Genomic DNA, 15,696 nt, shown 5'->3' with positions numbered 1-15,696 from the left:
CTAAAGCAGCATGGACGACCACTGTACATTTACTCGTCATCAACGAATCAGTTTAAATTTCAACAGACCATTCGGCGTCTCATTCAACAACGACCGAGGAGACGTGAGTTTTGCTTTATTTCTTCTTGCTAAATAAGACATCAGTGGTCATTTGTGTGATCCTGTTGAGTCAAGCTCTGATCTGTCCTCTTGTTCACTGCCTAGTTTGACTTGTGGCTGCTGTGGATCCATCTCTGAACTGAATTCTCTGTTGGATTTCTTTCTCTGACTGCTTTCTCCGTACCAACAACTACACCTGGTCTTCAGCTGCGCTCCCCGGTCTGCTGTATTCTCCAGTCCAGAGCTTCAATGTAGTGTCTGCATTCATTCATTCATTCATTCATTCATTCATTCATTCATTCATTCATTCATTCATTTATTTTTAATGCTTTCTTGTTTGTTTACCTTCTCAATCGACATTTTAATTTAGCCTACCCTTTTAGTTTAATTATATATAGTTAAATTCATTCATTTTCTTTTCGGCTTAGTCCCTTTATTAATCCGGGGTCGCCACAGCAGAATAAACCGCCCACTCATAAAGCATTTGTTTTACGCAGCGGATGCCCTTCCAGCCGCAACCCATCACTGGGAAAATATAGTTAAATATTTAATATAATCTAAACTTTATTACATGCTGTTTTCTTATAATTAGATGTGTACTGTATGTATTAAATATTGTGAATATATATAATAAAAAAGTTTGATTATATTCACTTGTGTGGCTTTTTAACACTTCAAAGCTTACACATGCAGTTGTTAAATTAAAAAAGAAAAATGAATGAACAATATTTAATATTAGGCAATACTGGAAAAGTATTACTGCTTATCTTGTATTCTAGGCAGTATTGATAAACTGCCCGAAAAAAAAAAACACATTAATACATGTAGTAAGAACGTCGTCTCATGGTTGCTGAAACGTTGCTACAGCCTTCTCACGTCTTACATTTCTACGTTGTAACAATGTAGTGAGCATGTAAGTGGCAATGTTGCTTTTGAAAAAATGCAACGTTGTACAGACATCACTACAACGTAAATGAGTTTGTTGAGTAGACAAACTGGTAACAGCCGGAAAACCACCCATATGGAGGTAAGCGGTCAGCTGGTAAGCGTGAAAAGGAACTGCGTCATACCACCCCATAGCATTCATTTAAAATATGTAATGCAGCCATACAAACTTCTGGCTACATAATTCACGATCTCAAGAACTGTATATAGGGCTTTGTTTTCAGAATGAGTCTATGTTGCGTATACATTTGGTGTAATTTATATTACAAATAAAAGGTGTTCACTTGTTTCTAGACTTAAAGATATAAAATTTTATTGTTGGTTAATTTATTGTTACCCAATTTTCTGCATGAAACACGATACAGTATGCTTACAAAACACAGTAAGAACATGAAAAAGGTCATGTAGCACTTTCATCATACAAACACACCACAATCCTTCTCAATTAAATATCCACAAATAAATAATATATTATATACACCACAAAACTGCACTAAATAAAATGACAATTTTGAACTCATGGTGACTTACCAAAGATTCAAAGGAATGCACGTCTTTGTATTTATTTGATCCACATGTTACTATTGTATACAATAATGATTTATTTTAAATAACGTTAACAGTTCAGAGTGCAGTAAATTATCCACTATGAAAGAAATAGCAAGCAACACCCATTCATTTCTAGAACGGAAAAATGCTTAAAATACAATTAAAACCAAATATCTGTTAATTTCAACCAATGAAACACAAGGAAAAGAATAACGAGGCTTAGATGAGGAGAACTCATTGTAGCTTTACCTAAAGTAAAAAAAAAAAGAAGTGAAAAACGTAAATAAAGAAAGAAAGAACAAAACTGTACATATCAGATTTATTCCTGCACTGTCAATGTATGTTTATTCTAAAAGGATAGTTCACCCCCCAAACAAATGTACTCCTTGATTTAGCCATTGGCACCCATAGTAAGGAAAAAATACTCAACATTCTTCTAAATATTTTCTTTTGTGTTCATCAGTTGAAAAAACTCATGTAGGAGAGTGAATGGTGAGTACATTTCTCTTTTTGGGTGAACTGTCCCTTTTAAAAAATGCTTTCCTGTCAGTTAATGCGTGAAATATTTGTGTCAGGCTTACCAAATGCTGACTGTATTTGCAAAACTTCTGATTCTTTTGGTAGCACAGGTTCTACAGTTATGAGAGAGAGAGAGAGAGAGAGAGAGAGAGAGAGAGAGAGAGAGAGAGAGAGAAATTGAGAAATTGAGAAATTGAGAAATTAATACACCTTTATGTAATACAAAATTTTTAACTACAACATGTTTCATTGATTTAAACAAAAACATATTTCCAAATCACACAATATTTTCATCCAAAAACAATACATTATTTTCAACCCAACACAACATATTTTTTACACTCCACATGCCTCCAGACTTGTCCAACTCTTTCATTGACAAATAAAAATTAAAATCATGCCTTATTCTTGCTCTTAGAAGCCCTTTAAAAATCAGTTCAACTCTAAAATTGGTCTCATACAAAATCTTGTGCCTCCTACTCATGTATATGGAAAGAGAGAGAGAGAGAGAGAGAGAGAGAGAAAGAGAGAGAGATTACAGTCTCGCCTCAACGTAAAGAATAAATAAACTCATAGTGTGATAATACATCATGGTTGAAAGGGATATAATAGCACAATATCTCATACATTTTGCTTATAACAAAACTTCCTAGCATGATTACTTGATTAGCATGTCCCCAGCATGTTTCTATCATGATTAGCATGTTACTTACATGTTTATCATTTAATTAGCCTGTTGCTACCACATTTCTTAAGTTTATCACATTATGAACATGTTTCTAACATGATAAACATGTTACTAGCACATTGCTTAAATGTTGTTAATTTAATTAGGATGTTTCTAGCATGGTTATGATGTTACTTAAATGTTTCTTACATGTTAATCAGTTAATTAGCATGTTTCTAACATGGTTAACATGTTACTGCCATGTTTATTGCATTTATTGTTTTATTAGCATGTTATTAGCACGGTTAACATGTTACTTGGATGTTTCTTATATGTTTATCATTTTTTTAGCGTGGTTTTATCATGGTTAGCATGTTACTTGGATGTTTCATACATGTTTATCATGTTATTATGTTTGTAGCATGGTTAGCATGTTACTAGCATGTTTCTTACATTTTTAGCATTTAATTAGCAAGTTTTTAGCATGGTAAGCATGTTACTTGGGTTGTTTCTTATATGTTTATCATTTTATTTGCATGTTTCTAACATGGTTAGCACGTTATTTAGATGTTCTTTATAAGTTTATCATTTTATTAGCATGTTTCTAGCATGGTTAACATGTTACTTGGATGTTTCTTATGTTTAACATTTTATTAGTAAGTTACTAGCATATTGCGCACATGTTTATCATTTTATTAGCATGTTTCTAGCATGGTTAGGATGTTGTTAGCATGTCGCTTACATGTTTCTTACATGGTTATCATTTTTTAGTATGTTTTTAGCATGTTTAACATGTTACTTGGATGTTTCTTACATGTTCATCATTTTATTAGCATGTTTCTAGCATGGTTATCATGTTACTTGGATGTTTCTTACATGTTTATAATTTTGTTAGCAAGTTACTAGCATGGGTAGCATGTTGCTAGCACATTGCTTACATGTTTATCATTTTATTACCATGTTTTTAGCATGGTTAGCATATTGTTACCATGTTTCTTACATGTTTATCATTTTACTAGTGTGTTTTTAGCATAATTAGCATGTCACTAGCACATTGCTTACATGTTTATCATTTTATTAATATGTTTCTAGCATGGTTAGCATGTTAATTGCATGTTGCTAGTATTTTTCTTGTATGTTATTATGTATTTTCACTGTAAAAAATACAAAAAAGTGTATCTTTTTAGCTAATCTTGAACAAAAATATTAGTTATATTATTTACTAGATATATTTACTCTTGAAACATTTTAATAATTGCCATTTTACAGTGTATGCTTTGAGCAAAAATACAAACTATTCAGGTACATCAAGTGAGGAGTTGTACCCAAACTTCAACATTTTTCTACATTCAATAGTCCCAATCAACTTTACCCAGCAAACGTTATATTTTACAGCACACATGTATATAGTGTTATTATACATGTATTTAATAATAAAGTTTCCCACCTGTTATTGTGACTTTGACTGTGCTGAGCGCCAAACCCTGTGAGTCTAGAACTTTGTATGTTCCGGCGCTGCTGGCCGAAAGCTTCCTGAGGATCAGTTTGTTGCCTTTCTCTTTCAGATGACCATTCTTCTTCATGTCTCCCTCTCTCTCCCACAGGACTGTCCAGTCTGTGTCATCACTGCTCTGGAAAATCACCTGTTCGGCTTGATGTGTGTGCAAATCCAGGATCAGATCTGAGCCCGAATGAACAGACCTGATGGCCTTGTGATCTATAATTGGAGAGGAGAAATGGTTTCGATGTTTCGATGTTAAAGGGATAGTTCACTCCAAACTGAAAATTCTGTCATCATTTACTCACCCCTTACTTGTTCAAAACCTAAATTTCTGTCTTCTGTTTAACACAAAAGAGGATATTTTGAAGAAAGCTGGAAACCTGTAGCCCTTGACTTCCATAGTGTTTGTTTTTCCTACTATGTTAGTCAATGGTTACTGGTTTTAAGCTATCTTCAAAATAGCTTAGTGTTCAAAAGAATAAAGAAGCTCATAACGGGGATTAGTAAGAGTAAATAGTGAGCAAATGTTTATTTTTTGGGCGAACTATCCTTTTAAAATCAATATTAGAGCTTTCATACAAATTAAGCTCAGTATTTGTGACCATGTTATAAAATAATATTCTGAATTTCACTGAAGTAACTAAAAGTCAAGGTCATGGCTATGATGCACTTATGATGGAATTCATTCCTGGAGGATTTAAAAGCAGCGCTGTGAAGCTTCTAAATGTATGTTATTTAGTCATTGTTATTTTATAATAATATATATTGACATATATCGAAATAAAATCAATGGTATCTCAAATGAAATATCTAAAAGGCATTTCTACTTTTTGTTTAACTTGATTTACAAAAGTAAATAAATAAATATATACTATACTAGGCGGTTCATTCCGCTGTGGCAACCTCTGAAATAGAGACTTAGTAAAAGGAAGATGAAATACTATACTGGGGTGCGTTTCTCAACTGAACGTAACTCGCGGCTGAACTATCATAATACGATGCATCGTTTGGGAAAAGAACGATGTAGTGACGAGTGTTTCCCAAAACCCGTAGTTTCTCTGTCGCAGATTTATTGTTTGAATCACGTTTGTTATAACGTAAAACGCCCAAAATGATGCTCTAAACGGGGTGGTAACAACTTCTTTAGAGAAGAACAATGCAAATTCTATTGTTTTACACGTACAAGCATTTAAAAAAAATCTTCGTTTTGGTAAAACATGCACTCACTTTTCATATTAAGTGAAATATATGTAAACAGCACTTATAGGGCCAATGTTTCCTTTACAAATATTATTGAGAACATTACATATTTTATTCTACAACATAAAATCACTTACAAAAGCTAACACATATTCTAATATCATATATAAATCATTTAAATAAATAAATAATTATATAAATAATGAGGCTATTTATTAAGAAATGAAATTTAATATTTATAATGAAAAAAGCCTACTTTAATAATAATATTAATAATAATGATGATGATGATTTATTATTATTATTACTATTATTATTATTAGTAATATTATTATGTAGGATATTGTTTATTTATTTTTATTTTTTGAAAAGTCTACTTTTACAATATGACACATGCAAACCACAGCAGAAAGTTTTAACCAACAGGCTCGTGTCATATACAGATACATTTCTTAATAAATAACCTACTATAAATTAAAAGCATTAACGTATGCTATGTTTTTGTTTTCACAAGCTTTGGAGACGTAACATAAATTCTGCTTTTAAATAATAGGTCACCTATAGCTTTCATCATGAGCTACGACTGTGTTCCAAATGACATCAATGTTTTCAAAGTGCACTGCGAAGGGAGCTCGATTGTAAACATGAAGATCGATAAAACTGAACTGTAAAAATGCTTTGAAAGCAAATAACACCTAAGAGTGATGACTTTAATGCTTAGTTTTTAATCATTCTAGGTTTAAATGTTAGAATGTTCGAAATGAATAGGGCATAGGGGGGATAACTGGGAACAGAACACAGTCAGGAACTATGTTTCTAACTACAGCTCTAGAGGTGTAGTCGCAAGCATACAAGTTTGCGACACAGTTTGCGAATGTTCATTGGAACGATGGATTTGGGAAACTCCAAATCGACGAATTATGTTTGTAACGACGCAACTTGCGAATTCAGTTGGCTAACCATGGTTTTCGGAAACGCACCCTTGCATATATACACATTTAAATAAAAACTAATAGATATTAAAAAAACAATACTTTTTAACAAGATTAAAAATGACACTTTTTAAATTATGCAAAATTCAATCAAATCAATCAAATTCTGTCATCATTTACTCACCCTTAACTTTTTCAAAAGCTATTTGACTTTCTTTTCTTCTGTATGAAAGAATATATTTTGAAGAATGATGGTTGCTGGTACCCACTGAGTCCAATAGTATTTTATTTTCCCATTATGAAAGTTGATGGGTGCCATGCAGCCATCAGCATTCTTCAAAATATCTTCTTTTGTGTTCAACAGAAGAGAAAAAAGTTTTAAAGCCACATGAGGGTGAATAAATGGTTTAATTTTTGGGTGAACTGTCCTGTTAAATTGTAATGAAAACTGAAAATTATTTTGTATCCCATCGGCTGCATAAAACATATGCTGAAATAGTTGGCAGTTCATTCCGCTGTGACGACCGAGCTGAAGGAAATCGAATGAATGAAAGAAGCTGAAGCTGAAGGAAATCGAATGAATAAATGGAATTTATACCCCTTAAGTACATTTTTTACCTTTGTTTGTTTTATTTTCCAAACATTCATAGACTTTGAGTTGTTTTTCAGAATTTGCCCTCACCGACAACCACAAGTTGGATGCTCTGAAGTAAAATCCGGCTCTTGACAGGCCTACTAGGTTCCCCAACCACCAGGTAACTCTCGTAAACGCCTGCATCGCTGAATCGGACATCTTGCAAGAAGAGAGAGCAGTTTCCCCTGACGAGCATGTGTTCTGGGACGTCTGCTCGGTCTATGTAAGCCTCCCCCTGGAACTGCTCCTGTCCCATTCGCTCAAACACAGAGTCGCTCACGGTTTGCCACTGAATATGAGGAGCCCGTTCAGACTCCAGATGTGACGCCACTGTGCAGGGCAGAACCGCTGGCAGGCCCACCTTTGAGGAGGTATAGGACAGCACTGAGAGCGGAGAGGAGCCTGGAAGTGACAAAATACAATTATTTCAACTATAAACACAGCAGCCAAACACTTTGATGTCATTCATTCATTCATTTTCCATTGGCTTAGTCTCTTTATTCATCAGGGGTTGCCACAGCGAAATGAACCGCCAACTTTTCCAGCATATGTTTTACACAGCGGATGCCCTTCCAGCTGCAACCAAGAACTGGGAAACACACATACACTACGACCAGTTTAGTTTATTCAATTCACCTATACCACATGTCTTTGGACTGTGGAGGAAACCCATCCAAACACAGGGAGAACATGCAAACTCCACACAGAAATGCCAGAAAGGCCAGTGTTGATTTCGTTGACTTTTTCGAAAATTTGACAATTTTCCTCATAACTTTCGTGATGAACAATTTTCTACTGTTGAAAACTAGACGAAAACTAAATAAAAACAAAGTGATGATGACTACAACTATAATAAAAATATACTGACCTTTTCGTTCACTAATAAAAATGAGATGAGAATGTGATTGGGGACGTTTTTTGGAAAATATCCAATCAGAATTAATCTTGGTGTGTGATGCATGAGGCACACACACATTTGAAAAGAAACTGATCCACAGTAGACACGGGATGCGATTTCATTATCATAAGTGTAGAGTAGATTTAGTTGACTAAAATCTTATAAAATATAGTTGACTAAAACTAGACTAAAACAAAGGATTCTAAAGACTAAAATATGACTAAAACTAAAATGGAATTTCAGTCAAAAGACTAAGACTAAAACTAAATCAAAAATTGCTGTCAAAATAAACACTGCAACTGAACCAGCCAGGACTTGAACCAGCGACCTTCTTGCTGTGAAGCGAAAATTTGATATACTGTAAGTGGTTGTAGTGATGTTTTTTTCTTACTTGGCAACCTGTTTTAGATCGCATAAAGAAGATCTTTTACTAAATATTATTATTTATATGTATTTTATTTTAATATTATTCAAATATTTTCATAGAACATAAATGTGTGCGATGCCTTTTGTTTGTTTGTTGTTCAAAAAAATAGGTAAAATCGTTGCACTATTTGTACAGCATGGTTCAAATCTAACATGTTCAATAAAAACATTTGAGAAAGAAAAAAGTTAACTATTGATGTCACAATCTTGACGTCTATTTGACAAACACACATCGATGCCTTTTTGACCACTAAAATAACGACACAAAAAATATTTTAATATTAGAAATATTTTATAGAGCATCACGGTTACTCAGTCGGTAGCACAATTGCCACACAGCAAGAAGGTTGCTGGTTCGAGCCTCGGCTGGTCCAGTTGGCATTTCTGTGAGGAGTTTGCATGTTCTCCTTGTGTTTGCATGGGTTTCCGATCCAGTTTCCCCCACAATCCAAAGACATGTGGTATAGATGAATTGGGTAAACTAAAATTGTCTGTAGTGTATGAGTGTGTGTGTGTGTGTGTGTGAATGAGTGTGTATGGATGTTTCCCAGTGATGTGTTGCAGCTGGAAGGGCATCCGCTGCGTAAAACATATGCTGGATAAGTTGCCAATTCATTCTGCTGTAGCAACCCCAGATTATTAAAGGGACTAAGCGGAAAAGAAAATGAATAAAATATTTTCTACATCTGAAAGCCTCAATTCCAAATGTACACAGTATTTTACGGTGGCCGAGAAAGCTTAACGTGCTGCAATTTAAGGAAGCACATGCAATAACAAAAAACATCAGCAAATTGAGAGCAAAGATCTTCATCAGTTTGACAACAAACATATTGCTAATCCTCACAACGCAAACAAATCAAGAAAAATGCGCTGTATTTTCTCACAACACAAGCAAATAGCATAAAACACAATGTAAAAGTTTAGGATGACTGACATTAACATGACTGACCCATCTATATTGTTATTTAGGCTAATAATATACAAAAGACAAACAAATCGTCTAATTAGGATGTTAAAATAAACAAAAAACCTCACCTTTCAAAGATCATCTACAACTTCACTGAGCAATAGTCAAGGCACAATAAGCAAATACCAGCCGGGTCCGTCACGTTTTTGGGTCCCCTTAAAACATTTCTGTTGTGTTCCGTGCTATTTGTATGTGCTGTGAGAAAATGTAGCACATTTTCTTTTTGCGTTGTGAGAATTTGCTGTTGTAATTACATGTGTTTTGCTAAATTGCAGTGCGTTAAGGTTAATTGCAGTGCGTTCTCTGCCACTGTAGGATTTTGTATCCATATGATGCAAAATGACATCAAATCGACATTAACATTGGCATCCAAAAGAGGCATGGGAGGTATACTACGGTTTGGAAAAGTCAAGGTTTTAAAACTGTTTTTTCTGCTATACCATTCCTAAGGTATGAGTAAGATTATTTATTTACATTTTTTGTTTTGTTTTTAGGACAACAGTATCTCCAGCAGAAAAGATCTCCAAAGATGCCGTTTTAAGTTGTAAAAAATATCAGTGTTTTTGAAACAAATGAAGGCAGCAGAAATCAATCATTCATGTGAATTATTCAGCCTGACATGTTTACTGATCCAGTAAACTACTGATCCAAAATATATTGTGTACAAAGGGGGAAAAGTTTTTTTTTTTTTACCCAGACAATCAAAAGGAATATATTTTACAGCAGTAATCTCAATACCGTGATATTTATATTATGCCTAATCCAAAAACATGTCAAAAATCGATGACAAGTTGATCACAGGAAGAAACAAAAGACTAAAACAACTACATGAATAATGAAGTTGTCCTACTTTTGTCATTGTCTACTTACCGACACAAATGAGGAGCCATAACATCAGAAAAGCTGAATACCTGAGAAGAAATAATAATCATACTAAATTACAGAGAGCCAAGCCCAAAGTAGCCTACTTTCTGTGTGTGTCTGTGTGCGTGTGTGTGCATGTGCAGTGGTGTAGCGCAGACTGCGTGGGCCCACCCACAAGAGTGAAGGCGGGGTGCCTCACTGTATATATATATATATATATATATATATATATATATATATATATATATATATATATATATATATATATATATATACCTTTTACAATGTCCATAGTGTCCCTTTCTTCAAGCATTTTTCTAAAAAAATTTCACAAAGTAAAATGCCCATCTGACGTGCGATTTCAGAGCTGAATATATTAGGTTTGGAAAGCCTGTCTGACTCATTGTGGTAAACGGCTTGATTAAATGAATCAAAATGAAACTGCACTGGTATGTTTTTTAATTCTAATAAAATTAAAATGTTAGAAATAAATATATAGGAAAAATCAGGGTATTGATTTGTGGTTTTTATTTTAACAGTTATTAAATTACCGAATAGAAAACGATCAAAATGACATCTTAAGTATGTTGTTAATGTATGAATTATTAAAATGAAACATGTTTTGTATAGGATGTAATAGATTGTTAGTATTTTTTTTGATTATTAAATCAAACTCAACAAAATATTTATTCCGTTAATAATCGATTGACACCAGTTTTTCTTCAAGAAAATTACAGAAATTAACAACCTAAATTTTTGGGGGGGCCCCTATGATGCAAGGTGCATGAGTGCATGTCCTTTAAGACTGCTATGCCATTGTGCGTGCGTGTTTGTGTTATATACACTCGAGCACACCTTCATTAGAATCCATTCGATACTGTGCATGAACAGACACTCAAGACATGCATGCTAAAATATTCATCATCCAGTGTCTGTGCTTTTTCTGTCCAAAAGTTATAACTAAGCCCAAAAATGTCTTTGTAAATATTTACAGCAGACGACTGCAACTGCTCACAAAATGTACACAAGGATGAATCTTTGTGTGTATTTGTTAAATGCCTGCAGGTGCGCACACACACTATCAGATATAGGGAATACTTTTAAAAATACAATTAATATCTTGCCTTCTGTTGATATGTCTGTCTTGTACCACTTCATTAAAGCTTGATTAGGGACTATTCTTGACTCAATGTGTTGAGTGAAATATATTTTTATACTAACAACTAATCTATAGTTATTGAAATAGCTGTATTCATGACACATGACATCTAACACAATTTTAACCATGCAAAATATTAAGTTCATTATAAGATAATAGAGTAGTGATTATTATAAGATAGGCGTTTATTTGAGAACCGGTAAATGACTAATTTTTCAGAGCTTTAATCGCCCCCAAACACTTTAACAATTGTTCTCTTGGCTGCAGGGCTTCTTCCATTTAATTTAATAATCTCTTGTTCTTAATTTAAAATGTATCTGTTGTATTATTAACACTTTAACTGCTAGTTTGTGCTCAACTGTGTTAAAGACTCATTTTTTTCATCACTCCTGTGCTATTTTCTACTTATCTTACTTTTTAAAATTTGAAACGAGCAATATGTATAAATTAGTTGTTTTTTTAAGATACATTTACATTACTCTCACTCATTTTTAATGTTTATACATACGTTGGAGGAGGATGGGGTAAACATTTTAAGAAAGAGTTTTCTCAGAATGCCTAAAATGTCCTATATAGAGTATATTCTATTGTTTTGCTATATTTGTGCTGGCTCCTTCTAACATTTAATTTAATAATCTCTTGTTCTTAATTTAAAATTAATCAGTTGTATTATTAACTCTTTAACTGCTATACTTTGTCCTCAATAATTGGGTAAAAGATTCATTTTTTCATCACTCCAGTATTATTTTCTACTTATCTTTCTTACTTTTTTAATTTAAAGATTTTTTTAATCTAACACCAACACTCTTATTTATTCTGTATTTGGTTTTAATTTCTCTTTATGTAAACACAAATGTGATCTATTGACAATTTGGGGATTTTCTTATATGATTAATGCATTGGTCAAGCTACCTCTATTGTTCTTATTTGTAAGTCGCTTTGGACATATAAATGAACTAAACCTATTTTCATATCAGCCTTATTTGGCTGACGCAGATTTCTAGATTTATGTTTTTAAAATGTAAATTTTGTTGTCACCATTTTGCTTATGTTTACGCGTTTCTTATCATTTATTTTATTTTCCAGGGTGCGAATCACAGGGGGGTTTGTGGGGAATTGACCCCCCAAACACTTGATCCCCTCCGTAGGACATCAAAACAATAACATGTATATGGGGAAGTATGGAGGGTCAGCCCTTTAATAGTAAGAAATAGCTTTCTCTGATCTATATCTTAAATATTAATAATTAATAGATAATGTAAAATATAAATATACATTTAACCCCATAGATCAGTTTATACTATTGTGAATGCATAATTGGGCCAATCAATGCTAGGAAGAATATCTTTCAACTCTGAAACTGGCAGTTCTAGAGCACCAATAGCATCTTAAGCATTCACAAAGCATGTTTCATGTAGTCTAAAAAAGAAAAAAAAATAGACACAATTGGTAGATTGACCTACAATAACCTCTAAAAAAGTCACTAAATATCCCTCAAAAGCACTGAAAACGTATACATTTTATTAATAATTGACATGTAATTTAAATATATTAATAAAATGTATTTAGCCTACTGAAGCATGTGTTACAAAACTACTAGGCTACCGAAAAAAGTTGACCCCCCTAATCGCCAATGTATAATTTACACACTGTTTAGAACTGATCTTTATTTGATGGATAATAAGCAGGTAAGCTACTATCTGCATTGGTCTGCATCCTGTTCTCGGCTTCATCCATAGACTGTAAAGAATGGGCTACATGCTATGCCCAGTCTCGTTTGACCGTAGGGGCGCGCTGGCTCCTCTCAGTTTCATATTCCCGAATCATCTGCGGCAGCTGTTTACGCACACGCTCTCTGCTGAAACGAAACCTAAACTCAGTCCGACTCCAGCGACAGTTCTGTCATACATTAGCAAGACTTAAATCCATTTTATATCAAGCAATATGTATAAATTAGTTGTTGTTTTTTTAAAGACACATCTACATTACTCTCACTTGTTTTTAATGTTTGCATATGTTGTATAGGAGGAGCAAAGGGTAAACATGTTAAAAAAAGAGAATTTTCTCAGAATGCCTAAAATTTCTTATATACATTCTATTGTTTTGCTAATATAAAGACGCTTCTTACCCGTTCACTCTGTCCATCTTGCATTTGTGCCGGCTCCTGTTGCTGCATGAGAGTGTGACTGTAAACAGCTCAGAAGCGGCTTATATAGCTTCACGGTCTCTCTTCATTTACCAAAAACGAAACCTAGGCTAGCATTATAGGTCATTGTTGAAACTAATTGGAACAACACATCATTTCCCCATTAATAACCACACACACACACACACACACAGAGAGAGAGAGAAAAATAACTTTTATAAATTTAGTTTAAATGCAGAAACTTTTATATTTATAGTGATGAATAAGTTCTTTTCATTGCACTTAGAGTAAAATAACTAAACATAAACAACAACAACAAAAAACAGAATCATCATTTTAGGAGAAAATTTCAGACGGCATTTAGATGTTTTCAACTCTTCATATCAAAATGTTTAAATCTGACAGGTTTGGGGTTAGCTGATTTGATTTCATGCCTTTATAGTAATCTGTGACAGCTCTTTTGAAAAGAAAAAGTTTTAAACTGAGAAGTAGCCTACTTTCAGAATGCACTTAAAAATTCACTTTAGTGTACTCGGTTATAGGTATATTTTGACCCATATTAGATTTAACCAGGAAGCAGCCCAAACATTTTTTGTTTTAAAAGATGTCTAATAGATGTCTAATAGACATCCAAACATAGCCTAAAACAACTTGGCTAAAACAAGGCTAAATTTGGGCTGTCAGTGAAAATCTTATAGAATAGGTCAAAACTATTCATAAAAATAAACAGAAATGAATGACTACACATATAAAGTCTGTCTAATCTGTCTATTTGACAACTAGTCTATTTTTGGCCTATTCTTACAGTAGATGTCTATTCAATTTTTACTGACAGCCCAAGTTTAGCCTTGTTTTAGCCAAGCTGTCTACGTTTAGATGTCTATTGGATGTCTATTAAACACAAAATTGTTTGCTGGGAGCCCACTTAAAAATAGTAATAATGATTAGGCTATTCTATGACTTGTGTATTCTAGGATGTTTGGTCACATTTTTTATATGCTGTCTTAAACTAACATTGTAAACTAAACTCTTCTTTGAACACACACTGAAAAAAGCGATTAGTTACTTTACTTAAAGTGAACAAACCTGTTGGCTTAAAAGCGACAACTTTGGGGAATCTTTGTTTATAAAGTGGAGGGAATATGGTATATGTCAGTTTCGAAATCTAACTGTACCCTTAAATCCTTCTCAGACCCAAGGCAAGAGTTCAAGATACCAAGACAGGAGTTTTATAAATATCTGCAAATTCGCCATTTGATAATTAGTTATGAAAAAAGAGGTCAACTATCCCTAGAGCTCTCCAATATAGAGGAGATTATGATGAATTCTGAGTCTTTAAAAGGAAAGATCTCTGAGATATATTCTGCACTATTAGACTATTACAACTCTTCACTAGGATCACTTAAATAGGTGTGGCAAAGAGATTTGGATTCTAATTTTAATGAAAATCAGTGTGAGACAGTTGAAGTCAGAATTATTAGGCCTCCTTTGAATCTTTTTTTTCTTTTTTAAATATTTCCCAAAAGATGTTTATCCCAAGGAGATGTTCACAGTAAATAACAAAATAAACATCGGGGGGCTAATAATTTAGGGGGGCTAATAATTCTGACTTAAAAAATAAAGTGACAAATTGACTTTAAAGTGAATAAACCCATTGTATCTTTAAACTGTTAAGTTGATTTAAATTATTTTTTTTTATATAACGGTGAAAATAGTTAATTTTTGTAATAATTTTGAGGCTTTACTCACTTTTCAAATTAAACGCTTTTTTACAGTGCAATTAATAAGCTAATAATAAAAACATTAAATTGCATTGGCTGATTTTATTGACATTGTAAAAATGATTAGTTTCTTAAAACCCATTGCTTTAAAAACAACAACTTGACTTTAATTTAAATATTAGTAAACCTGTTGTAATATAATTTGAACTGTTAAGTTGACTTAATTTTAATAATTCTGCAAATTTTACTCACTTTTTAAAATAACGTCTGTTAGCCTTAGACTTCTTTAATAAGACTTCTTTAATAAGACTTCTTTAATTACACTTCTTTAATAAGAAATATAATCATTACAGAATTAAAAACAGATATGTTCCTGATTCTGAGTATACAAATTTTAGAGATGTCCAACTTTGGCTGTTAGTTTTGAAGTAGTTTCTATAATTATGTTGGCCTATACATGCTGACATTT

General features: G+C 33.1%; 1 protein-coding gene across 1 annotated transcript; it reads right to left on the bottom strand.

Moving 5' to 3' along the window:
• Nucleotides 1–1,346: 1,346 nt before the first annotated feature.
• On the bottom strand, nt 1,347–13,581 carry lgals17 (galectin 17). Its single transcript, XM_056473802.1, has 6 exons — nt 13,489–13,581; nt 10,208–10,248; nt 7,095–7,448; nt 4,227–4,496; nt 2,175–2,225; nt 1,347–1,842 (listed from the first exon to the last, which is right to left on the bottom strand). The coding sequence occupies exons 1-6, from the start codon at nt 13,503–13,505 to the stop codon at nt 1,754–1,756; spliced, it is 822 nt and encodes a 273-aa protein (XP_056329777.1). The 5' UTR covers nt 13,506–13,581; the 3' UTR covers nt 1,347–1,753.
• Between the last annotated feature and the right edge of the window lie 2,115 nt (nt 13,582–15,696).

The sequence above is a fragment of the Danio aesculapii genome, chromosome 15 (assembly GCF_903798145.1).
Source record: "Danio aesculapii chromosome 15, fDanAes4.1, whole genome shotgun sequence".
In the NCBI taxonomy this organism is placed as follows: domain Eukaryota; kingdom Metazoa; phylum Chordata; class Actinopteri; order Cypriniformes; family Danionidae; genus Danio; species Danio aesculapii.
Note: the sequence above shows the minus strand (reverse complement) of the source record. Positions and strands in the feature narration are given on the sequence as shown.